This window comes from Solanum dulcamara, chromosome 7 (assembly GCF_947179165.1).
Source record: "Solanum dulcamara chromosome 7, daSolDulc1.2, whole genome shotgun sequence".
Taxonomy (NCBI): domain Eukaryota; kingdom Viridiplantae; phylum Streptophyta; class Magnoliopsida; order Solanales; family Solanaceae; genus Solanum; species Solanum dulcamara.
Window position 1 is genome coordinate 9221771 of NC_077243.1, and position 27564 is coordinate 9249334.

The 27564-nt window shown below is 32.9% G+C and overlaps 1 protein-coding gene and 1 pseudogene across 1 annotated transcript; one reads left to right on the top strand and one right to left on the bottom strand.

Moving 5' to 3' along the window:
- Positions 1-8833: 8833 nt before the first annotated feature.
- On the bottom strand, positions 8834-12595 carry LOC129894020 (alternaria stem canker resistance protein 1-like; annotated as a pseudogene).
- Positions 12596-18019: 5424 nt separating this feature from the next.
- LOC129894465 (ABC transporter A family member 7-like) lies at positions 18020-26104 on the top strand. The gene is made up of 18 exons (XM_055970173.1): positions 18020-18199; positions 18616-18997; positions 19098-19177; positions 19292-19436; positions 19922-20041; positions 20131-20255; positions 21033-21191; positions 21482-21644; positions 21732-21857; positions 21974-22057; positions 23077-23432; positions 23525-23722; positions 23931-24040; positions 24152-24236; positions 24634-24762; positions 24854-24959; positions 25253-25341; positions 25612-26104. Exons 1-18 carry the CDS (start codon positions 18122-18124, stop codon positions 25909-25911), a joined length of 2835 nt encoding a protein of 944 aa, XP_055826148.1. The 5' UTR covers positions 18020-18121; the 3' UTR covers positions 25912-26104.
- The last annotated feature ends 1460 nt before the right edge of the window (positions 26105-27564 follow it).

Here is a 27564-nt window from a genome sequence, read left to right on the forward strand (position 1 = left end):
GACTTTGAATCGAAGATTTTCATTAATTTAATACGTGTTGTTCGATGCACTGTGATTTCGAGAGAAATAACGACACTTCTCTATTTTTGAGAACAAATAAGTTTCTTTTTTAAATTTAATTCAAAGGCTTCTACCTCTTAAATCGAACAAGTTGTCTCGTCATCTAATATTGAAAAATTAATTGAAAATAATTAAAATATTAATAAAAATAAAATAAGAAAATATTTTTAATTTTTTTAAAACTAAACAAATTTTAAAAAAAATATTTTTAATATAGTGGAGGAGGGAGTATTATACACTTTCTAATACTGTTGAGATCCGCATTTGAAGGCTATTTATTTGTACTTTGCTTATTCCTCTGATTCCCTTGAATTTCCCAATCATTGGACAGATCTACACGGTATATTTTAGCTAGGCGTTATTTAATTTTTACGTAAGGTTTTATTTATTTGCGTTTAATAAATATTTTAAATTTAATTATCAAAATCTTAATTATCATGTATGTTTATCTTTAAATTTAAATCTTAATTATTCAAATCTTATATTTTCTGATCTTTAACTATTTTTCCCCTTCTTGCAATTATTTAATTTAAGGAAAATTTATATATATATATATACTATTTTATTTACCATATCTTCGAATATTTTCTACCATTTCAAATTATTTCAAAAATTCCTTCTTTTACACCCAAAATCCATTTTTCTGGGTACATAATTGCTTGTTCATTAATGTATCCGAATTAATGAATCCGAATACCATATCATATGGACTATTTTTTCGAATTAATGCATCCAAATAATTGCTACTATCTTTTCCTTTTTAGCTCAACTAATTTGTTAATTAATGTATCCGAATACATAATTTCTTTTTTAGGTCAACTAATTTGTTAATTAATGTATCCGAATTAATGTATTCGGATACCACATAATGTATCCGGATGGACTATTTTTTAAGGGATTTATGTAATATTAAAAAGGATAGAGACAAATAGTAATTAGATCCTTAGACTATATGATTTCTAAAAAATTTACATTATTTAAATGGATCTTAATGGATATGAATGGTTCATATATATATATATATATATATATATATTAAAGTTTACTTTGATCGATAAGCATTGTTGTTTGCTATTATCAATTATCACTAACTACTACATATCCACAATCATAATTAGGATCGCCATCAATCACCACAATTAACCGTCATATCACTAGCCATCACCATCATTATCCACAAATATATGCCGTCAACTATCGTTATTATTAACCATCATATAATTAACTATGATTATTATCAACCACAATTATAAAAAATATCATTCATTAACACAATAAAAAAAATTATTATTATCAATTATTGTCATTCACCATCATCATTAACTATAACTCATAACTGATGCCATCCTCATTTCCTAGCCAACCAACATTCATAACCATCACTGTCAATCATCATGACCAACTAAGTATCATAGAATTTTTAAAAATATTTGGTCGATGCTATTATCCACAATCATACTGTGTGATTGGTACACCTTTGAATATGAAAAGCTTCAATTTTTTCTCCTAAATATAGTAGCCTGCAAATATATAGAGTGCAAGATTTCAGAGTTGTTTTCAAACACGTAGTTAGATGGAATCTCACTTCCACTTCACATCGAGAACATACGAAATGCTGCCAGACCTTTTCTCTTTTTAAAGCCTTAGTAAAAAGATCTATAAGATTATCATAAGATTTGACATAATCAATATTAATAGTATCACTTGTCAAATACGATCTTACATTACTGTGTTTCCTCCTTATAGGTATGGATTTACCATTGTAATAACAATTTTGAACTCTACCAATTGCTGCGGTGCTATCACGATGAATTAAAATTGGAGGAATTGGTTTTTCAAAATAAGGTATTTGAAATAATAAATTTCTTAATAAATTCGCTTTCTCACTAGCTGAAGCTAAAGCAATTAGTTCAGTCTCCATAGTAGAGTTAGCAATTATATTTTGCTTTTTTGATTTCCAACAAACAGCCCCACCACCCAATGTAAAAATATAACCAGTGGTAGAATAAAAATCACCTGCTAGAGTGTTCCAATCTGCATAAAAAAAGCCTTCAAGTACAACAAAATATTTTTTATAGAACAAACCACAAATTTTAGTTCCAATTAAATATCTCATAACTCTTCTTATAGCATGCCAATGTTCATTACCTAGCTTGCTTGTAAACTTGCTAAGTACTCCTACTTAGGGCTGGGCATTCGGTATTCGATTCGATAAATCAAAATTCGGTTCGGTACAGTATTCGGTAATCCCATATTGAAGTCGAAGTCCAAACAAAATATGTTAGTACATCATATTCACATTAGCAACAATAAAAGATGTGAAGATTTCATTTAAAAACATGAGAAAAATGTAGGAAATATTCTGAAAAAACTCAGACTAAGAATATTTCATTTACCTGTTTAACAATGAAGACTAAAACAAATACCATGAACCTTGATTAGAATTTACAATTTAGAATACAAAGTCCCTAAGTCCAATAACTATTCTCAAGCCTTGGATTGCAATGTACATCGCTTTAAGTGTACTGAGAAATGTGTTACAATGGAGGACATCTAACACCTCTGCTAATTCATTGACAAGCAAAACAGAGAAGTGAAAGATGAAATGCACTATTTCTTTGAATAGAATTGCCAAGCACCATGAGTAACAACAACAACCTGCACATGTGTAACAACCTGCATTTCTAAAATCTGCAGATGAGTAATAACCTGCAACAACAACAAGGACATACAACAGCCACCAAAAGTCCAAAATAGGACAACAACAACCTGTAACAACAAGGATATACAACATGCAACACCCTGAATTGAAAGGCTCAAGTGCTCAACCAGTCAACCTTCAGTAGTTTATGGACCTGCAATAGAAACATAAGCTATAAGAGGATAAAACTTTGGGTGTTGAATACTTGAATGAATTCATTAAAAACAGGGGAACACTGCATCCGATCAACAACACTCAACATCAAAAGCTGCAGCAGCTACACTACATCAGCAACAATTGACACCTGCAACACACAACAATAACAACAACAAACAACAATAGTCAACAACACCACCTGCAGCAGCATCAATTGCCACCTGCAACACACAACAACAACAATAAAAAACATAAGTTGCAACAGCTACACTACACCTGCAACATATAACATCAACAACAAACAATAACACTCAACAAGACCTGCCTGCAGCAGCAACAATTGACACCTGCAACACACAACAATAGCAATAAACAACATAAGCTGCAGCAGCTGCACCACACCTGCAACACACAACAATAACATCAACAAACAATAGCAGTCAACAACGTACGAACAACCACACAATCTGCAACACTTCTGCAAAGAGGGCCTAGTTTGTCCTAATGACCAGCCAGATTTATGTTCAGCACCTCTATATTAGTAAAAGATAAAACACATACGAAAGGAATCAAATTTTGTGAAAGAGATACGATACCAAGCTTTCCGATATGCTCATAACTCCAGTATGACCAACAACTCCAAAAGTGGGCCGCAATGCAGTAACACCACACCTAGTAGCTGGGTAGGTAATAGACCCAACAGTTTCTGAACCAATGACAAATGAAACTATACTTGCAATGTGAAGAAGCCATTGTAGAACAATATACTTTGCCTACTAATCTTATTCGATACCGCCCATTCTATCTCTTTTGAGGGGATTCTATTAGAAAAAAACACGAAGTTATGATTGACACATCTTCCGTATCACTATTTAGATACTGTGTTTATTTTTCTCATTGCTGGTCATATGTATAGAACTAATTTAAAGACTGGGCACATTATAGAATATCATTTAGATTCCATTCATTTGGATCAGTGAATGACTAAAAGTAGTAAATTTCATTCTTTCACCCTGTGTAGATAACAGAAAGATATAGGTACTAAAGCACTTAAATTGGGACAGAGAAAATTGGGACAGAGGGAGTATTAGAGAAAACTAACTCAATATACCTACTAATGTGCTGGAAGCTGGCCCTGCTGATGAACCAGTAGAAAATTCTTCGATATTTCAGGGGTTTCTTGTTCTACCACCGAACCAAATATCATCATAAGCTAAAGAACCAGGGACTAATTTTGCAACAAGAACTGCACCAGCAGATTTTAGCCTGCATCAACCGTGTCTACAAGTTATTATACAAACGCACGTACAAGTGTGAAGGAGTGAAGCATTGAAAGGCTGAAAGCTGTGAAGGAGACCAAGAAGTGAAGGCTTGAAGCACTGAAATCTGAAGACGCTACGTCGCTACCTCTGTGAAGGAGTGAACTGTGAAGCACTGAAAGACTGGAAGTTGTGAAGCCATGAAGGAGACCAAGGGGCAAGGACTGAAGCACTGAAGACTGAAGACTAAAGAGTGAAGAGTAAAGAGTGAAGAGTGAAGACGCTAGTTGGACGCTGGTAGCTGCCTTTGTATTTATGAATTGTGAATACTGAATACAACTATAAGAGGGAGTTAGGGTTACTTAGGGATTTCATTTGGGTTTGGACCTAAACATTTAAATTGTGTCTTTTCTACACTCTTTTAGACCAATAAAATATAATGGGCTGCTAATTTACTCATTTAAATTCGGTATTTGGTATTTCTCGAATACCAAACGGTATAAACATAAATACCGAATATCAAACCCAAATATCAAAAATATGATTTTTGGTACCAAATACCGAACTGAATTACCGAATTATCGAATACCGAAATACTGAAATAGCCGGTTCGGTTCGGTAATTCAGTTTTCGGTATTTTATGTCCACCCCTACTCCTACTGCATATGCAATATCAGGCCTAGTGCAATTAGTTACATATCTCAAACTTCCAATTAAGCTAGCATACTCATTTTGATTTATCACATCATTTTCACTTTAAACAGGAAATAAGTGTACACTTGAATCGAAAGGAATTAAAACATGCTTGCAATCAAGAAAGTTATATTTTTTTAAAATTTTCTCAACATAATGTGACTAGTCAAGGAAAATTCCATCACATGTTCTAGTAATTTTTATTCCAAAATAAAATTTACCTCACCAAGATCTTTTATATCAAAATAGCTTCTAAGAATATTCTTAGTATCATCAATAACACTCATATTAGAGCCAAAGATCAATAAATCATCAGCATATAGACAAATAATAACATGTGTATTATTCCAAGACTTATGATATGTGCACTTATCACACTCATTTGTTTTAAAATTATTTTCAATCATGCAGGAATCAATCTTATCATGCCATTACTTTGGTGCCTGTTTTAAGCCATATAGGGATTTAGTAAGTTTATATACTTTGCTTTGTTGGCCTGCTTCAACAAAACCTTCAGGTTGTTCCATATAAATTTTTCATTAGGGTCTCCATTTTAAAAAATAGTTTTTACATCTATTTGATGAATATGCAAATCAAAAATTGCAGCAATAGCAATAAAAAGTCTAATTGATGTAATTCTAGTAACCGGAGAAAAAAATATCAAAAAACTCTAGGCCTTCTAGTTGCTTAAATCCTTTAGCAACTAGTCTAGCCTTGTATTTATCGATAAATCCATCCGGTTTTAACTTTTTTCGTAAGACCCATTTGCAACCAATTGTTTTACAACCTGATGGTAAATCAATTAACTTCCATGTTTTAATAGAAATTAGTGATTTCATTCCATCATTTACAACCTCTTTCCAAAAAATAGAATCATGTGAAGATAAAGCTTCTTGTAAAGTGAAAGGGTCATCTCCAACATTAAAAACATAAAAATTAGGACCAAAATCTTTTTCTACTCTAGCTCTTTTACTTCTTCTTAACTCAAAATCATCAATTTCTTTATTTTTTAAAGTGGAAGAAGAAGAACTCGGCAGTGATAAAATATTTTGTTCAATCCTTTAACTCAATGTTTTCTTCCATTTCAAAACAAAGAAGACCTCTCTATTTATAGGAGAAGAAAACATTTAAAAGATGAAAAAAATAATGGAATGCCATCATTATCATTTAGTGCACCATTTACTAGTGATAATTAGGTTAAAAGAAATTATCATTTAGTGCACCACTTACTAGTGATAATTATGTTAAAAGAAATTATCATTTAGTGCACCACTTACTAAAGATAATTATGTTTAAAAAACATAATGCATTGAGTAATATATGCACTAGTACAAAATAGAATAAAAATGACATTAGATGCCATCAATGAACAATTGCTAAAATTGTAATTTAATAAAATGCTAAAATGACATACTAACATAACCTATTAATTGATAAAGTGCAATGATTTTCTTAGGTCATTTACATAGTGGTTATACACGAACTAAGAAGTAACGCAGACATGACAGTGGTTTAAAATAAATTACTTGCGGCAACTCAAACATATTGCAGATGATATGTACGAATTTATGAAATTCTTATAAACATATAAAAAAAAGATATCTGAACATCAAACTTTATAGATTCAATGACAATCTAATCCTTTATCCCACTAATTTATATCATATTTTTTAAAGAAAAAAATGACACCATAACTCATCCTAATAGAATTGTAGTAATTGTTTGGGGAGGAAGCACTACAACTAAAGTTTGATATGATAATAAATAATGAAAATAAATTGGACACGAGAATTTTACATGAAAACCCTAAAACAGATAGAGGGGAAAAACCACGGGGTAGAAGCATTTTACTATGATAATTATGGAAGTACACTGTTCTCATATACAAGGAGAAAACACCAATAAACACTTCTCTATGTAAAAGGAACAACTCACTAAAGAAGACACTCAAGACTACAATATTTTCTTGTTGTATAACTCTCTTTGTGTTCTTACTTTTTTTTATTATATTACTTTTTTTTATTTTGTGGATGATCTAAATGAGGAAAAAAGACTCTCTATTTATAAAAAATAAAAACACTTAAAAAAAATTTTAAGCATTAATTTTCTGTCAAATAACTTTTTCAAAAGTTGTTGTAATCTTTTGACGGTGCCTCCTCTTTTGGCTTTCTTTGACTTTCCTGCAGTAATAGCTCCTAGACAAAGTTTAATACTTGTAAATCTGAATAGGTAAGGATAGCATAGAAACTGCTAAACCTTTTATCAAACGTCAAATTGCCAATCCGTTGCAAGTCTATAAAGCTTTAAAAAGTAGCAACTTTAGATCACTTGAAAATGTTAAGTAGTTTTTCCTATAACTAAAGTTCTGTTAAGCTCTCCTCTAAATAAGTATCTGAAGGCAGCTCTAGTTTATTTTCATGGAGTTTATTACTCTCAAAAAACAAAAAAGACAGATTAACTTATGCGTGTATGTCACGTGTCAAAACCTTCTCAAATAATATATCATTTTAAAATAAAAGAATAAATAACAATTATATAGCTTCAAGAAACAAAAATAACCATACACAATACTTAACATATTAACTTCTTTAGAATAGTAGTAGTATTTTCAAAACGGATCTCTCTACAGCAAAAGATATTACAAAATAACGCATTTTTCTTTTTTTGACAACTTTTTAATTTTAACTTTTTACCTGAAATGTTCAAGACTACAAGATTAAAAAACATTTTGATACATTATATATATCTTTAGTTTAAGATCACAAGATTCAAAAGTTTTTTTAGTGTCAAGTCAAAATCGAACAAACAAATTGAAATGGAGGAAGTATTACGGAAGATCCTTTTAGCTTTGATGTTGTAGTATCACTGGACATACTTCTCAAACTATCTGATGAATTCCTAGGTTTTTACGTTGACACATCTCAAACAATGGGAAGATAAGCACATGTACCGTCATTCTGTCTAGGACTAAAGCTTCTATATACACAAGTAGTCGAGTAATGTCAATGAAAATTGTTGCAGGACATGTTTGTCATGTCTACAATACTAACCATACGGAACCTCCTTTCAACAGAGGGAGAGAATCGAACAGTTGCTCGAATCAAGTACAGGTCATGCCATCATTTGTGACAATTTGAAAAAGGGTTATCCAGGGAAAGATGGAAACCCTGAGAAAACTGCAGTGAGAGGATTGTCACTTGCTTTGCTTCAAGGAGAATGTTTTGGTATGCTAGGTCCCAATGGTGCTGGAAAACTACTTTTATTAACATGGTCAGTCCTGTTGTCTTTTTTGTGCTAGATATATCTTTGTAAATCTTAAGTTTTAGTCACTCAATTATGTGATCTCAGTGTATTCACTACTCTAAAAACACATTCTGACTTTCCTTCATTTTGCAGTCGGAAACATATGCTGCACTTTGCACTGAGTAGAGAACCCCAACCGCAACATATGCTGCACTTTGCACACCTGAATGCTTTACTCGTTCGTTTCTTACCACTGGTTAATGAGATCATTAGTATGGCTACTCGTAAGGATAACAATTTCAGCTCATTCAATGGAAGAAGCAGAGCATCTATGTGATCGACTAGGAATATTCGTAGATGGCAATTTGCAGTGCATAGGAAATCCCAAAGAGGTAATTTCAAGCATTTAAAAAGTCCCGCATATTTCTATTATTGATGTTGTGGTGCGATTCTAGAGTTATCGTCATAGCTTCACAAGAAAAACTACTAGTGTTTGCCTTTTTTACATTCATATGTTTTCTATTTTTTCGATTAAATTGGTTACAAATACATTTTTATTAAACTAACAATGAACACAAGAAACTATACAACATATATATTCAAACGTGATTTCAGCAACACAATATTTACATAATTAAAATATATTTATACATTATCATGAAACTTAAGGAAATACAATGCAACCAGCCAGTGTTTTAATAATTCAAACTTTTGATCCTCATCATCTCTGTTTGTGCTCAGCCTCATCGCCATCGGATTCTGAATCTGTAGATCATTGAGATGAATACATGCAGTCTAAGATCACAAGCTGGAAGTATATAATATAACCGATATTTTTTTCTCCGTCCAACTTATGTAATGCACTTTCCTATTTTGTTTGTTCCTAAAAAATAATACAAACAACAACAACAACCCAGTAAAATCCCACATCGTGGGGTCTGGGGAGGGTAGAGTGTACGCAGACCTGATTCCTACCAATGTAGGACGACTGTTTCCGAAAGACCCTCGGCTCAATAAAAGCATAGAAAAAGGTCAGACAAGAATATTAGAGTAAATAAGTAGATAAGTAGATGACGAAAACGGTCCAAACAATAGTATAATCAAAACACAAAAAACAGTAGATAGTATTATTGGATAATAACATAAATACCATAAATAACATACATCAGAGTACAAGAAATCATAGTGCGTTAATACGCCTACGAATAAGGGAGAATAAAACCACTATGTACTAGCCTTCTACCCTAATGTGTGTCCTCCACACCCTCCTATCTAGGGTCATGTCCTCGGTAAGTCGTAAATGCGCCATGTCCTGTCTGATCACCTCTCCCCAATATTTCTTTGGCCTACCCCTACCTCTTCTGAAACCATCCATGGCCAGCCTCTCACATCTCCACACTGGTGCATCTGAGACTCTCCTCTTCACATGTCCAAACCATCTCAGTCGCGTTTCCCGCATCTTGTCCTCCACTGAGGCCACTCCTACCTTTTCTCGAATAGCCTCATTTCTAATCTTGTCACTCCTAGTATGCCCACACATCCATCTCAACATTCTCATCTCGGCAACCTTCATCTTTTGCACGTGGGAGACCTTAACTGGCCAACACTCCGCCCCATATAACATAGCTGGTCTAACGACCACTTTGTATAACTTGCCCTTAAGTTGTAGTGGCACCTTCTTGTCACATAACACACCGGAGGCGAGCCTCCATTTCATCCATCCTTCCCCAATACGGTGTGTGACATCCTCGTCGATCTCTCCGCTGTCTTGCATGATAGAACCAAGGTACTTAAAACTACTTCTCTTTTGGATGGCTTGGTCCCCGAGCCTAACTTCCGCGCCAACCTCTTGAGGTGTCTCACTGAACTTGCACTCTAGGTACTCTGTCTTGGTCCTACTCAGCTTAAACCCCTTAGACTCCAAGGTGCGTCTCCAATCTTCCAGCTTAGCGTTAACTCCGCTACGAGTCTCATCGATGAGGTCTATGTCGTCCGCAAAAAGCATACACCATGGCACCTCACCTTGAATTTGTCGCGTCAATCCATCCATCACCAAGGCAAATAGGAACGGGCTAAGAGCTGATCCTTGATGCAACCCCATCATAACTGGGAAGTGTTCTGAGTCCCCTCCTACTGTCCTTACCCTGGTTTTGGCACCCTCGTACATGTCCTTGATCACCCTTATGTACGCTACAGGTACACCTTTAGCCTCCAAACATCTCCAAGTCGATGAACACCATATGCAAGTCTCTCTTCCTCTCCCTATATTGCTCCATTAGTCTCCCCATAAGGTGAATGGCTTCTGTAGTTGAGCGTCCCGGCATAAATCCGAACTGGTTCTCTGAAATAGACACGCCTCTCCTAAAAAATAATACTAGTACTTTATTATATTTCATTTTAAACTTTCTATTAAACATAATGAGAGAATATATAAGTTACACAAATATTTATTATTTATTTTAGACCACAAAATTTAACTTTTTATTTTAAGATTTCGTACCATAAATAAGATGCTTGTGGAAAAAAAAATACCGCAAATAGAATGCATTACATAAATTGAGATGGATGAGTATATTTCTTTCTTTTTAAAAAATCCCCCCTTAAAATTGTTATAAAGGAAGAGAAAATGAGCAGGAAATTAGTAGGAATGAACTCTTATCAATAAGATAAAAATTTTGATAGTCAAGGAGCCGTTTTTAATTATACCAGATCGAATGCCATTAACGTCGTGGCCTTTTTTTTAGGATATTCATAATCATGCGCGGCATATGAGTGTCCACCAATAGATTGAAGAAGCAGCAAGCATATCAGCATTGAATTTATCACAAAGTAAAGTATGATTCCATTAATATTTTGGTGCTACTCTTTGTCCACTATGAAAAGAACGCAGCTGCAAAAGCAAAGATGAATCAATTCAGCATCCGAGATTAATTAAATTAACTTTTAAAAAGTAAAAAACATCATGAGATGAAAAGCTACTATTTATATGAAATGTGTAATAATATAATCGTGCATCTATTTTATTTTAATGTGACACTATTCGATCATGATGTAGGGAAATCAATTTGATTAATATTTTTATATGAATTTCAGCATTCTTGAAGATTGTTTTTTTAAAATAAAATATTTAAAAACTATAGATATATAAAAATACAATAGGTCACAATAGTTAATAATACAAAATATTGTAATAAAAAAGCATCTAAAGATAAAAAGGGCCAAAGAAAAACTTATTTAACCTTTCAAATAGTAATAATTTCACATAAAATAGAACAGTGGGAGTCTTAAGAGTAATTTGCATTAAACCAATAAAATGCACGATATATATCTGCATATACATTTTAATTACTTAATTATATTTAACTAATACATATATTTTAACTTAATTAAATCATTTAATTACAATTGATGGTGAAGTGACTTACCATGTACTGTAGATAATGTTGAAAGGAAAGCAGATTAGACGAAGTAATAGCCAAGACAATGGGAAAAGAGCGAAGAAAATATCAGCAATGCTATGAAATCCACTGTATATTGACACTTTTGCAATTTCCATTAGTACATCATGAATTAATCCAATCATTGATCCCGCACGTGCCATCCTGCACTTTCATTCATTTTCAAAATCAAACCAATTTATTGTGTTATATAAACGGACTAAAAAAAAAGTAAGACATTTATACGTACCCGAAAATGCAAGACAAGAGAATGAGTGATAGTGATGTTAGGTGATGAATCATCTGGGCAGCTAAATCAGAGAGTCTTGTTTCCCAGTAGATCAATGCAAATATGGAGTATAAGTAAATCCTCCGGTATACATGTTCCATCTTTTCAGCTTTAATCTATTAAAATTATGTTGTTTTCGATAGACCCTGACTTAAGAAAAAATAGGCCAGAAAAAAGAGTTATAAAAGAATATATACACAAAATCCTAGTTTACTTGACTTTGAGATTAGGCCAAACCTGATCTCCCATCTAGTCCAATAATATCGAGTATTTGTGAACCATGGCTCGTTATAAGTAACATAAAATGCAAATATCTCTGCGGAGAGAAAATACATGAATTTCCATGCCGACTCCTTGAACTTGTTCATTTTCTTCCTCTTTATACTACTGCCATTGTTCATCTTCGAGTCCTTTCCGCAAATCATGCGCTTAGCCAATGCCTTGCAATGCATCATCAGGGCGCGATTAATTACATTAAAATAAAATAAATAAAAAGTTCATACTAAATACAAATATACACGAAATATTAGTTTTGAACAGGTTCATGTGTCTGAATGAAACTCTATAGAGTATAAGGACTTCAATGACAAACTGAAATAAGTACAAGAGTCTAGCAAGTCATTCTCTCTCTCTATATATATATATTTAACTCGAAGACTAATCTGTCGAGTATGAATCGAAGGATTGGGAAGAAGAGAGCGAAGAAGGGAACAAAAATAAAATCTTTGTACTCAGGGTAAGACTCTCTCTCCCAATCCATATTGCAAACAAATTAAAGTTAAGAGATTATACTAGCAAAGTCATATATGTTATTCACTTTGAGCATATATATAGGGGAATATAGCAGATAAATCATCATTAGTATCTGGGAGGTCGATTCTTTTGATTAAATATATACTAGTACTCCTAACTTTCAGGTGCAATTTTTGTGGGAAATATATTAAGATCTAACAACTGGCTAAAACTTCCAAAAGAAGTGTCTAACTATGAAACATTATTATTCACATTATTTATCTAATAATAAACAGCTTCTAAAAGGCACAAAATATATATATATATCTAAAGATCACTCTAAACTTGACTTGTTTTCTTCATTTTTCTTTTAAACTATCAAAAGTCTTAATTATTCTTTTGAACTAGTCTTTTTGGTAGCCTTTACCCATTATACACACGCTGGTGTGACAAAGAGAGTAACTACACCTTCTTTTAGGCATATAGAGATGATTAAAGTCACACGGTAATTAAGACTACACATAATTTAGAAAATTGGAAGAAAAAAAAGGCAAGTTTAAAAGGGCCTTTCAAGTATTTTGTCCTTTTAAAAACTATTTATATCTCCTTCCAATACTTCTACTAAATTTCACGCCATCTTTTGATTTTATAATTGTAGTTAGTACGTACTTTCACATGTCCCTTAATTAATGACTCTAGATGTCCAATTCCGTTATTAGGGATTAATTATGATAATAAACCTATACCTTTTTTCTTTAAACCTAATACCTCACAACACAATAAAGAAACGTGCATTTCAATTTTGATTTCCAAAGATATCCGTATTCTAATCTCAAAATCTATAGTCAAATGCCAATGAAGTTGAGTCATTTTCACCAAAATTGAAACTCAAAATAGAGTCAATTATACCCTTCAATTTTATTTTTTTTCAAATATTGCAATCCTAAGCAGACTCCCTATACCTGGCTGTATATTAAAAGCTAAAAATAAATGAAAAAATGGAAAAGGCTATACAATGCAAATCATATATCCAATTGCGTTTTGTAAGTTAGGAATATATAAGAAGCTAGGGATTCCACTTCCCTTATATTACACGAGTTTACCATCACATATACTAGTTATAGTAGCTGCCTTCCTTTTTAAGTTGGATCGAAATAATTTTAAAATTATAGCTGACGTTTTGCGATTTTTTTTTTTATCGGAGCATATGATATCGATGACGTAAGTTAAAAAGACATCCATTCTCTTTCTAACAATTTAAGGGCAATAAAACATTTGAATTAGAAATAATTATATACCAAAAGTCATATCTTTGCTCGTATATATCACATGCTTGCCTGTGCCGGTCAAGTCTAATGAACAACATGAGAAACATTTTTTTTTCCAAGCAGTTTTGTTTATATATTTCACGTAAATCAATTTTTTTCTTCTCATTTAAGGAAGGGGGAATGACTCGGTTTTAGTGCATGTGTTATTAACTTCTTGTGATTATTATGATCCTTAGATTATTAGATTGAGCATATTTAATTATAATAATATAAATTGTGTAATTTTAAATTTTATATCTAACTTGAAGTTAACACCATTAAGTTTTTACTCTTTTTTTTCCTCCTTAAACAATCCCACCGATAATTTTCATATGAATTCGATGATTCTTTTATTTTCTCTCGGAATTTAGCTTAAATCAATTTCTTAATAATTGCATTTCTTCTAGTTTGCTTAAAAGAGGAAAGATGCCTATTTTAATGATTTAGGAAGTTGTCGACTTGTCGAGGTACAACCTAATATACAACAACAAATTAAATAACATAACAAAGTCTCATTGACAACCACAAGTATTATGTGATTTCTTTCAAAGGCTTCTCAAAGAGTTCACGCATATTGTGATATCATTAGACAGCGGCTAGGGTTGTACAGGGCAAATCGATAAATAGCACCGAATCGACAAATCGAATCAAACCGGAAAAAAAACCCGACTAGTGGTTTGGTTTGACTTGGTTTGGTGTTTGGAAAAAAAACCCGACCATTATAGAGTTGGTTTGATTTTAACTAAAAAAAGTCAAATCAAACCCAAACCGACCCGATTATAGATATACTACTTTCAAATTATGTTATACATAAAAATATTTATTAAAATGTAATTTATAAATATTTTTTAAAATTTTTTTCATAATTTTTGTTTTCTTTCTTACATTTAGATTTGGACTTGAGAAACTCATCTAAATAATATACAAAAAAAGTCCATCTTATAAAGTTATATTATAAATTTAAAACTTTAAACAGTGTTCTGCCTCCATCTTATATGTTGATATTTTGTACTAGAATTCTTTTTAAGAAGCACTGCTCTGTGCTTTTTATTAGATACAATGAAAAACCCGAGAAACCCGAAAAAACCCGAAAAACCCGACTTTTATTGGATTGATTTGGTTTATAGATTTAATAACCCGACACAAATGATTTGGTTTGGTTTGTAAAAAATCCAAACCAACCCGGTCCATTTACACCCCTAACAGCGGCGACATATTAATGAAGGTCCATTATGAGATTACACTTTGATGCCTTGATATTTTTTAAATTTCTAATCTAATTTTTTTAAATGATCCAAGCTTAGAAATGATCTTTCTCGTGAAAGTTTAAAAACAAGAACAAATGTCAAAGTTGTGATTAAATTACAAAATCAAGGTGATTAATATGTTATACTTATCAATATTCACGGTTTTAGATTAACAAAAATGCGCTCTCCTAGCATTTGTTGACATTTACGTTTTACTAATGTTGAATTTGCTAATTTCAAATCTCTTATATGATTCAATTTCCTTTAATTTATAATTTTTTTCATCCACTAATATTTGAATATTGTTCGACTTCCAATAATTTTGTAGATTCGAAGAAAAATCATATAATAAAGTAATAACGTGGACTAAAATCATTGTTTCCTTGTTAGGAATGTAATGAAACGGCATCGAAAATGAAAAAAATAATATGATATTATTCCCAAGCTCATATATATTATTAATTATTGAACAACAAATAATGGGTAAAGTAACATGTCTCTCACTTCTCTTGAATCTGTAGATGAGTTAATTTTCACTTATCTTGATCATTGGGACTTTGGTTCGAAGATATTTCATTTTTGTTTAGTAATGCACGTTGATGTGTAAGAAATTTGTCTAAAAGCATAGGAGACATTAAAAACACATGAAACATAAACATAAATTTGAGTTAGAATTAAATAAATGTAACAAATTAAAGAGTGCTACCATTACACATACCAATAATTAATGGATTTACTTATCCTACACATTATTTAAGTATAATCTTTATTTATCCTACGTATGAAGTTAATTCCTTCTTAATTATAGGAAGAACATATTTTTTTTTAATATTTTATCTTTAAGCATTAATTATTTATTGTACAAATTATTTTTCAAGACCTAATAATAAACATCAATTAATGGGGGTAATATGGTAAAATAGTAATATCGATTTTTTTTTTTTTAATGAGTGTGGTAAATATAATTAAGGCCGGTTACTCAGAAGAAGCTAAAGTCAACTCATGTGGGCAAAAAAATAAACAAATATGTCGTTTAATTTATTTAATTATTTTATTACTTACGTTAAAGTTCCAAGAACGTTCATATTTTTTTCTCAATTAAGAAAATGAAACTCGTCAAAGAAGAATCCGTGTTTGGATGAGTGAATCAGTTAATAATGCATTACTTTAAAAGTTAGACTTTGAATAGAAATTTTTGATTTGTTAATAAATCAGCACGACGACTTCAAGCAGAACAATGACATCTTGATTGTTCCTTTCTTCTTGTTGTGGAGACATATGACTTTTAGAAAGAATCTGATTCAGGCTTTTGGCACTAAAAAGGTAAAAATAGAAAAGAATAATTATCCTGTCAAAGAATTATTGAACCATATATTATATCAAGAAAATGCTGAAAATTGTTAGACAGCAATGAAAGACGAAATTATACTATATTCACTTTTTAATGCTGTTGAAATCCGCATTTAATGGATATTTTCTGAGGCGGATCTAGAATATATGGATGAATTTTCAGAAGCTTACTAAATTTTATGTGAACCGTATCTTTATATCAAGAAATATGTTAAATATAAAAATTATTTATTGGAAATCATATAACAAAGTAAGCTCATAAATATGATTCAACCATATAAATGAAATTTGGCTTAAGTTTTGTTGCCCTCCTCGGTGGTTTTGATTTCCCTCGGACACTTATAATAATTTATTTATTTATTACAAAATATAATAATTGAGATCACTAAAAATTCATAAACTTTAAATTCTGAATTCATTTTTGATTATTTGTATCCACTAGATTATTCGATTGTGGAGGTAAAAAGGGCCACATTTTGAAACAAAATTATCAAAGAGACAACAAACTCCTGGATTGACCATATGGGACACATCAACGACAAACAATTTTTTACTGACGACTCACCGAAACGAAATCATTTATTTTTTCTTTGTCGTGCCAAAATAAACGACTTGTTAAATTACATTTCCATCTAAGTCGTGAGAGACTACACGAATCATTTGATCAAATTAAAGCTAAATCATTCTAGTGAATTCTTAAAGGCTAATTAGTATAGTCTACTAGACAAATGTTGTGCTCTATGCAAACTAATATAATTCACAAATTAAAATATTTAGGATATTCATTATATCTGTAAACACCTCACACTATCCTTTGTTCATATTAATTTTTAGAACAAAATGCACTAATTCAGATAAAAAATAAATAGGAAAGGGAAATAGTTAATAGTAAAGATGTGAAACTTACCAAAAACAAAAAAAGAGGTGATATTTCAAACGTAGAAAATTTAAAAATTATATTGTTGTAATCTAATTTAATCTAGCCGTGAGTGTGAATATGAAAATATAACTTAGAAATTTTTTCTCTCATATGAATACAAAAGCATATACATACTTATTTTTCCTAGTATGATTTTCCAAATGATCTTCAGAAAATTCCAAGTAATAAAGACAAGAAATGTTATTATAAGTAAGAGATTTGAATGACTAAACGAAACGTAATACTATAGTAGCAGACTTTGCAACTTTTTGAAAAGGACATAATGATAAATTATTGAACTAGAAAAATAACCAATGGAATATGAACACAGTTTTTTTTATTGGCTTCCAAGGTCAAAGTGAAAATCTCAATTTTCCTCTTATTAATACAATCATTTTCTATGACTTGATAATTCCGACGCATTTTCGTTAGTCGTTAGTCGTTGTTTATCAGACGGCGTGATGTAAAAGGGTAGTTTAGTCATTTACGTAACCTCCCGCACCAGAATGAAAACGACAAGAAAGGGCAATTTCGTCAACCTACTTAATTTCAAAAGAAAATGACTGGCCTCGACTGCTATATAAAGGAGATTCGGTAAAACGCCTCTTTATTCTGAATTCCGAGTTCTCAAAATAAAAATAAAAATGGAGATTTCTCAACGAACTTTCTTTCACTAAATAACTTCAAACAAATTTAAAAATTAAAATAAAAATACTTTCTCTTCGAAAATGGCGGATTCGGTGCATGGTCCAGCGAGCTTCTCCACTCAAGCCAATGCTTTGCTCAGAAAGAATTTGACTTTTCAGGTTTTTTTTCTGTGTTTTTCATAAATTGAGTTTATCTGCCTTTTGCCATTGTTAATTTATTTGTCTGGTTGATACAGATTTTAAGAAAGCAAGCAACACTTCTGAATCTTATGATCTTAAATATATAAAATGTATGAATCGGACTAAAACGGAAAGTACGAACAAATAAATTGAAATAGAGTGACTATAGTTTATGATTGCGATTAAAAGGTTGAGTTTTTTTTTTTTCAGAACAATAATTTTCGAATTAAGTGGTTCCCTTTGTATCTTAAGCAAAAAGATTGAACTTTTTTTGGGTTGTTGGTTAAATAGACTTTCTTTACATTATTTTCAGGTAAAAATGTGATATTTACAATACTGAATTGTAGTCTGAAATTGTATGTTTAACTCTTTATTTCTTTACTTTTGCATTACAGAAAAGAGAAGTCAGGTCAAATATTCGCCTCATCATGGTCCCAATCATACTTTGTCTATTGCTAGTTCTCATTCAAGTTTTGGTCAACAAAGAGTTAGATAAAGCATCAAACAGATGTGGCTGCCAATGTGTTGACCAAAATGGTGATGGCATGTGTGAACAAGTATGTGGTATTGAATTCTCAGATTTGGACCAAGTCGGCAGATGTCCGATTCCTAGCCCACCAGAATGGCCTCCCTTGTTACAGATACCGGCACCAGAGTATCGTGCTGTACGAACTGATTTTACTTCATTTGGGGACTTGCCCGATGATTCGTGCAGAATATCGGGTTCTTGTCCAGCTACTATACTTCTGACTGGAACTAATCAGACTTTTGGAGAAAGTATGAATTGTTTTACTGTGATCCTAGTATACTAGAAGTGAATTAAGTATTTTCTCTGATAGCATTCCTAATGTATGTCTAATATTATGGAACTTAATAGGTATGCGTAGAAATTTGTTCAGCAGTGGATCAACTCTCAATTCCTCTGACATTTTCTATAGCTTAGCCAATAATGTCTTGGTGAGCCTCTCTCTCCATTTAGCATATTTTATTTTTCTCATTCCCTTGATATTCACTATGCATAGGTTCAAAATTTACTCTTCGTTTGATGATTAATCACCTTTTGATTTTCAGGGTTCTGAGTCACAAACTGAGGTTATGAATTTTCTTGAGCCAGCTTTCTTCTCCGACCTGCCAGTCTACAACATTCAACCGCAGTGTTCTCCAAACTCCACATTTTCTATTCCATTAGATATTGGTTCTGCAAATGTTCAGCAAGGTAGTCAACTGATGTTTATTACTGCTTTTTGACTTGCCTTAACTTTTTTGGTGTTAGATATTGCATGCCTAAATTGAGGAAGAAGGCATACTGCCTAGCTTGAAAGAGTTTTACTAGTTTTGGTGCATAACTAATATCAGATTAGTTTAAGCTTTAGCCAGAGAACTTGAGTCTAAATGTCATGGCTATGGTGTGATCCCAGTAGGAAAAGTTTCTATTACGGAAGATATTTTAGCTTTGAGATGTTATAGTTCAGCCCGAACGTGCTTTTCAAACTATTTGATTGAATTCTTAGGGTTTACTTGACGCATTTGTAATCAATGGGAAGATAAGCACATGCGTTGACATTCCGTATAAGATTAAAGCTGTTATATATACTAGTAGTCAAGTAATGTCAAAAAAGATAGATCCTTCCACACAAACAAGCTTATGTATTTCCTTATTGAGTTTATATAATTTATAGCTTTGTTAATTGTCTGCTGCAGAGATAAGTTGTTTAAAAGGTTTACACTTGTGGCGTAATAGTTCTGATGAGATCAATGATGAGCTTTATAAAGGTTACAGAAAGGGTAATTCAGAGGAAAAGATAAATGAGATAATAGCAGGTTTTTCTGGTGCCCTCTGCGTAAATGTCCTTATGTATAACCATGCTATTCCAGTATTTTCTTAACTTTGTGTGATCTCTTTTTTGCAGCATATGATTTCCTTAATTCAAATAGAAATAGTTTCAATGTGAGTATTTGGTATAACTCCACCTATAAGAATGACACAGGCAATCAACCTATGGCATTGACAAGGGTTCCTCGTTCGGTGAATTTGGTAAACCTTCCACTTTCTACTGCCATGTCTTTCTGTATGCAAATTGTCCTTGGCCCTTGTAAATTTTGTATTGTTGATCATAGCACAGTGAAGGAAATCCTTGGTAGATATCATGAAAATTAGTTCCATTTAGTTGAGTAGGGTATGACAAGCCATGGGGTGGAAATTTGGAGTTCTCAGTGCACTTCTGCTTTCCCCTTCTTTATGATGCTCTAATCTCTCAAATAAATTTACGTATGTTTTGATACATCAGGTATTGGTGCTAGCTGGACGGACCATAATCATGTCCTTATACTCTTGATTGCTCATTAGACCATACTATAGATTGTGTAATTTCCTTACTCTCAGTAAGTTTAGAGTAGAGTAGTACTTAATAATGACAACTGACAAGAAGCAGCTGTTTTTGAAAGAGCTGGAAGTGGTAATTCTGATAATATTTTTGCTTCATTATGGAGCAGGATAAAATAAGTTCTTTTGCATTGACAAATGTAATTGCCAGTTTGTCATGTTGTCGAATTGTCCAGTTAATTAGCAAGAACATGTTGTTTCAACATTGACCTTTACTAAGAAATATCAAGTTGCCTGTTCCTTATCCCACTAGCATTTCAAAGGTCATCAGACTGATTTAATTTGCTTCACATTGCACTTCTTCTTGAATGAAAGGAATGAGTATCTATGTCTGCAATCTCTATTGATTCTTTATGAAGGCTAATTGTAGTTATACTGAACCTATTCATGTAATTGATGTGTTAAATTCTTGCTAAATGTTATTTACAGGCATCAAATGCCTACCTTCAATTTTTGCTTGGACCTTCGGCAAAAATGCTGTTCGAGTTTGTCAAAGAAATGCCCAAACCAGAAACAACACTCAGGGTGGACTTTGCTTCTCTACTGGGACCACTATTCTTTACATGGGTGATTTCACAACTTTTTCCTGTAAGTTAATATGTCCTGTTTAATCTTAATGGAACTTGTTCAATTGACCATCTTCATGGAAGACAAATCTCTGTTCTATTACTCCACCTTTTGACGATCAGTATTTCTGAAATTCCTCCAATGTTTATTTTCTTTACTATCGTACCTGGTTAGGTTTTATCTTATAAATTTGTGACACAGTAATTGCATATACTATCAGCCTATATACAGATGTTATCTTTTTATATATCATATGATCCTATTTAATTCTTTATGCTCATCATATTTAATGCATGATTTATTGTCTGCAGGTTGTTTTGATAGCTCTAGTTTATGAGAAGGAGCAGAAACTAAGAATCATGATGAAAATGCATGGACTTGCGGATGTTCCCTATTGGATGATTTCTTATGCGTATTTTTTGGTCGTATCTACAATATACATGTTCTGTTTTGTGCTTTTCGGCTCATTAGTAGGTAATTTTACAGCTACTCAGTTGAGCCTTTCTGTTAACTAGAGTCGCCTGATACAATTTTCATTTTTCCCCTTATCCCTTTTTGCAGGCTTGAAGTTCTTTTTGGTTAATGATTACAGCATCCAGTTCGTGTTTTACTTCATTTACATAAACTTGCAAGTGTCCCTTGCTTTTCTAGCTGCTGCGTTTTTCTCGAATGTTAAGACAGCCGCAGGTTTGATATCTGCAATGGAAGTTGCTGTTAATATTGCAAGGATGAACCAATATTTCATATTAACTTTCAACATCAAACATGATATGACTAATGCTTCTTACTTGACATTGTAACAGTCATAGGCTATATGATGGTGTTTGCAAACGGACTCTTGGCAGAATCCCTTTTCCAGTTCTTTCTCGAGGATAAATCATTTCCAAGTAAGTTCATGAAATTTAAGGATGTCTCGCTAACTGTTTGATCATCTAGTTGGAACTATAAATCATGATTCTCGTAGTTGCAACACCTTGTTACCTCTTATTGAAGCAATACATTTGTTCTGGCCTGCAGTTCATTAGGGACCTTTTGAGGGGATTGCATCATTCAATTTCTACAGTGAAAATTAACGGCATGGTTGTCTCTTTTATCTGCTTACCTAGAGCTCTCACGAAATACTAAATATGTTAAATGAGAGGAGAATATCGTCTGACAAAGAAAGGGTGGACAGAAGGGGCCAAAAGATTTGTCAGGGGATATTTAAGAAGGTAGGGTGAAAAGCGGTAAAGGGTCAGGAGAGAAGGAGCCATATTCATGAATCCTTCAAAATTCAAAAGAAGGAAAGTTAAGTGGTTAGAGTGCTTCAGCCCATTTTCATTCTCTACCACTGCATCCCGACTAAAAATTCTTTCTCCTGACTGTGTATTCAATATAAGTGGCTTCGCGTTATAAAAATATAAGGAATGGGGTGAGAAGGTACTAATTCAAGTTTGATAGGAATCTACTCCAGTACTCCAAATAAAATATATGCAACAATTGTCTTTTTACATTTTTCTGGTGGATTTGCTGCTGCAGTGTCGGTTTATGAATTTGCTGTCTTCAGTTTGTAGTTTTACCATAACCTGGGGTGGATGGATTATGAATATGTAGAATGAAATAAGGGGATGGAAGAAAGGTGAGCAACCGTTCCCTAATGTCTCCAGGCTTTGAATGAAAATAGGGAACAAATTACTGTTTTCCTTCTAATGTTTTCTTCCTTTACCAAGCAGCATGGGAGCTATATACTTCCATCAGGCGAAGATAACAGCTTCTTCTCCTTTACTTCTCCTCTGTGCCAAAAATAATGTTAAAAATTGAGATAGTGGTCGGATAGTTTTGCCTCTATTTCTCCTGATATTTTGTTTGGTTTTGCTTTTCACCTTTGTATACTAATCTTCTGGTAAATGCTGTCATGACTTTGTAGGAGTCTGGATTATATTTATGGAACTTTATCCTGGATTTTCTCTTTTTCGTGGATTATACGAGTTTTCCTACTATGCTTTCAGTGGTAATTTAATGGGAACAGATGGTATGAGATGGAAAGATTTAAGTGATGGAAAAAATGGGATGAAGGAGGTCCTAATAATTATGATACTGCAGTGGTTGGTGTTTCTCGTTCTTGCTTATTACATTGATCAGATTGCATCATCAGGGAAAGATCCCCTTTTTTTCTTGAGGAACTCCCGGAAGAAGCCTTCACTTCCTGTCAGGAAACTTAGTTTATCAAGGGAGGGGGCTAAAGTTTTTGTACAAATGGAGAAACCTGATGTAGCTCAGGAGGTAAACATTTAACGTTTCTCGTGAAAAAACATTTTTCTCTTATCATTTGTTCCTATCTACAAAACTAACTGTACTGAACCTCCTTTCAACAGAGGGAGAGAGTTGAGCAGTTGCTCGAATCAAATACAGGTCATGCCATCATTTGTGACAATTTGAAAAAGGTTTATCCAGGGAAAGATGGAAACCCTGAGAAATTTGCAGTGAGAGGATTGTCACTTGCTTTGCCTCAAGGGGAATGTTTTGGTATGCTAGGTCCGAATGGTGCTGGCAAAACTACTTTTATTAACATGGTCAGTCCTGTTGTCTGTTTCTCTTAGATGTATCTTTGTAAATCTTAAGTTTTAGTCACTCAAGGATGTGACCTTATAACTTCAAAAACACATTCTTAGTGCCCTTCTTTTTGTAGTCAGATATAACGTATACTGATTCTTCTTTCATTTACTTAGATTGCAAAAACTGAAAACTCTACACCCCTTATTGATATTTTTCTGCTAACAGATGATTGGGCTCATAAAACCAAGCTCTGGTACTGCATATGCTCAGGGTATGGATATTCGAAGAGACATGGATATGATATACACCAACATGGGTGTATGTCCGCAACATGAGTAAGAATCTATTTTCTATTAAGTCAAGTTGATATATGATCCCTTCTCCTTCCTACAAATATCAGTGTCATAATACTAATTGACTTTTTTTCATGTGGAATATTATTTCAGCTTACTTTGGGAAAAATTAACAGGAAGGGAGCACCTACTTTTCTATGGAAGGCTTAAAAATCTTAAAGGAGAAGTCTTGACACAAGTAAGTTAATGGCTCACATATGAACTTTTACTCGGGGGCTTATGAGGAGCACTTGCAAAATTGAAATTATCAACCAAAAGCTGTTAGAGCAGAAATGTTGCTTCAGCTATGTTACAGCCAATTAGCATAACTTTTCCCATTGCCAGGATATTGTTACTGATATCTATATCAATAGCAAAGCAATTGGCTGAGTCCTCCCCCCCCCTTTCTCCTCCCTAACCCACTAAACAACCCCCCAAGGTCCTAAAATTACATGAGATGTTCAAGTTTCAGGGTTGGAATAAGGGCAATTAGTTGTCGAGGCAATTAGAAAGACAAAATGTTGATGAAATTGACTCTTCATCCAAAGCAGATGCTTTTTTATGTATTTGAGCTACTTATACCTTTCTGTCTACAGGCAGTTGAAGAATCTCTTAAGAGTGTCAACTTGTTTCATGGAGGCGTTGCTGACAAGCAAGCTGGGAAATACAGTGGAGGAATGAAAAGGAGACTAAGTGTTGCTATCTCACTGATTGGAGATCCCAAGGTATGTTAGTGCTACCATCCATCCTCATAGAAAGACAATCAGAGATGTGTATAATGTATTGATATTCTTTGTGGTTTATGTATTTTTCTAGGTTGTCTACATGGATGAGCCCAGTACTGGACTGGATCCAGCTTCACGAAATAACTTGTGGAATGTGGTTAAACGTGCAAAGCAAGATAGAGCAATTATTCTCACAAGTAATTTAACGTTACTTCTCTTGCTTCTTTGTTGCCCCTTTTGAGCTGAATAAAATTTCTATTGGTTTCTCCAATTACGCATGTTCTGTAAAAAACAGTATAAAGTAATCTTAAAAGTACCGATAATGGGATATTATGCGTTACACACCAGTTTCTTGTCATTCCACATTAATTCAGATGTACTAGCCCAACATTTCTTGGACTTTGTACACCTGAATTATTTCCTTGTTCCTTCCTAACCCCTGTTGAATGAGATCATTAATATGATAAACTCATAAGGATAACAATTTCAGCTCATTCAATGGAAGAAGCGGAGCATCTATGTGATCGACTAGGAATATTCGTGGATGGCAACTTGCAGTGTGTAGGAAATCCCAAAGAGGTAATTTTGAGCCTTTAAGATATTTTTTAAATCCTGTGCATTGACTGTGCTTCCCTCACTGTTATGAGATCGTGGACAAGGTACTCTTCTGATAGGAATAATAATGTGTTCATAAGTAAGAATGAAGGGAAGTGGAGAGTTGGTAGGCTAAGAAGTTTACCTTTGAAATATAATGCTGCAAGTGTTAGTTTATATATTTTTTCGACGTCTCCATCTGATACCATTTATTTTCCAACTGTTCTGACCATGTACTCCCCTGTTGGATGACAGTTGAAGGCGAGATACGGAGGGTCTTATGTGTTTACAATGACAACATCATCAGATAATGAGGAGGAAGTGGAGCGCATGGTGCGACGCCTATCCCCAAATGCCAACAGGGTATACCATTTATCGGGGACACAAAAGTTTGAGTTGCCAAAGCAAGAGGTTAGAATTGCAGATGTATTTCAAGCTGTTGAAAAAGCAAAGAGTAGATTCACTGTTTATGCTTGGGGTCTGGCTGATACAACTTTGGAGGATGTGTTTATCAAAGTTGCCCGCACTGCTCAGGCTTTCAATGTTCTCTCTTGACATCCATAGTAGCACCAACATCTACCTTTTATTGCGGCTCAAGTTTCTCATTTTGTGATGATTTTGTCTGAATCACTCTGTCATATATTTGTGTTACTATGTTCATTTCATGTAGACACATATTTTTTTGGTACATTGGAGGATTGTAAATATCATTTGTGATGAATGATAATATATACAGTTTGCTTCCCAACATTTGTTTCATACTGAAGTGTCAATGACTCAATTTTTTCATGTCTATATACTTTTTGTTTCTCATTTAGATGACTACTTATATCATATGGATACGTTACTATGTGGACTCTGCAGAGAGTATTTTTAATGAGAATTCGAAAATCAGCCCAATAAACCAGAGAGTCAGCATCAAGTTGGTAAATTTTTCTGGTATATTGTCTATGAATCTTGTCCAATTACGTATGACGACGATGGAACGTTACTAATGTTTAAACACAAAAGAGGGCAATTTTAGCTGTATTTGTTTCTGTAAATGTTTTCTAGTTTAGTGTAATCATGACTAATTTAGATATATTTCATCAAATTGTGAAAATAATTAAATATCACTGGTGAAATTTAAAACACATTATACTTAAATACTATTCAATTTAGATATAGCAATTGGGGACCAGGCTAGCCCATTTTGAAAAGTTTGTTACTACAAAATAGCTCAGTTTCTTCTACTTAAAAAAATTAACTTGTTTCTCTCTTTATTTTGGGTGGGGTATCTATGAGTTGAAGAGAAAGGTACGAGAGGAGGGACCCCTAGCTGAACTAGAACTAGCTCCTACATCTCTTTTCTTTTTTAAGGGAAACAGTGAAGGGATTACAAAATAAATAATTGAAGGTGGAAATTCAGGTATTCAAAATTATTAATGTCGAGCAAGTTCAAACTATTAAATGGAAACTCTAATTTAAGATTAATTTTCGTTCTTCAATATCCTCTTCTTCTTTTTTCATTTCCTTTTAAGTTAGTTTCTATTGTTCTATCCATCCTCAATAGTTTGTATAGTTGTTCGAACTTCAATATAGTAATTTGAACCAACTAACAAAAAATTCGCTTTATTTGAAATCATGTGGGAGTTTTGTAATTTAAAAGCATTACTTCCTACTTGTTCATATTGAATTTTCACTTCTTTTTAAAAAAAATACTAAATAAAGTGGATATTTTTATCATAATATTCATACTATTGATGTATATATAGTCTTAAGTCTTATGAAATGATTTCAGAAATAAGTAGTTATTGTTACAAGTAAAATATGAAATAAGATTTATTTTATATGTTAAAATGAACAAATAAAAATAAAAAAATATTTTTGATACAATGGATAAGTAAAGTGAACATGGGAGTAAATTGAAAGCATCTATGTTATTGAGTTATTGGTAGTTCATATGTTTCCTATGTGAAGGCAGAATATTTATTTAAATGGTTGAAGTAACACAAGATACTTGTGTTGTGCTGTGTAATCTGAAAAAATTACTAAAAAAAAAAAAGGCAGTCCGGTGCACTTAAGCTCTCGCTATGCGCAGGGTCCGGGAATCTGAAAAAAATTACTAATTATGGAAAATAAATAAGGAAACTGACTTTCTTTTTGGCTAAAAAATAATCAGACTTGGGATATTATGGGTTAATATTTGCATAAGAGGAGAATTGTATG

Coding starts and splice junctions, on each gene's coding strand:
- LOC129894465 (XM_055970173.1), top strand. CDS start 18,122: ATGGCGGATTCGGTGCATGGTCCAGCGAGCTTCTCCACTCAAGCCAAT. Junction 19,178..19,291: donor GCTTAGCCAATAATGTCTTG/GTGAGCCTCTCT, acceptor TTTGATTTTCAG/GGTTCTGAGTCACAAACTGA. Junction 24,237..24,633: donor AAGGAGAAGTCTTGACACAA/GTAAGTTAATGG, acceptor TTCTGTCTACAG/GCAGTTGAAGAATCTCTTAA.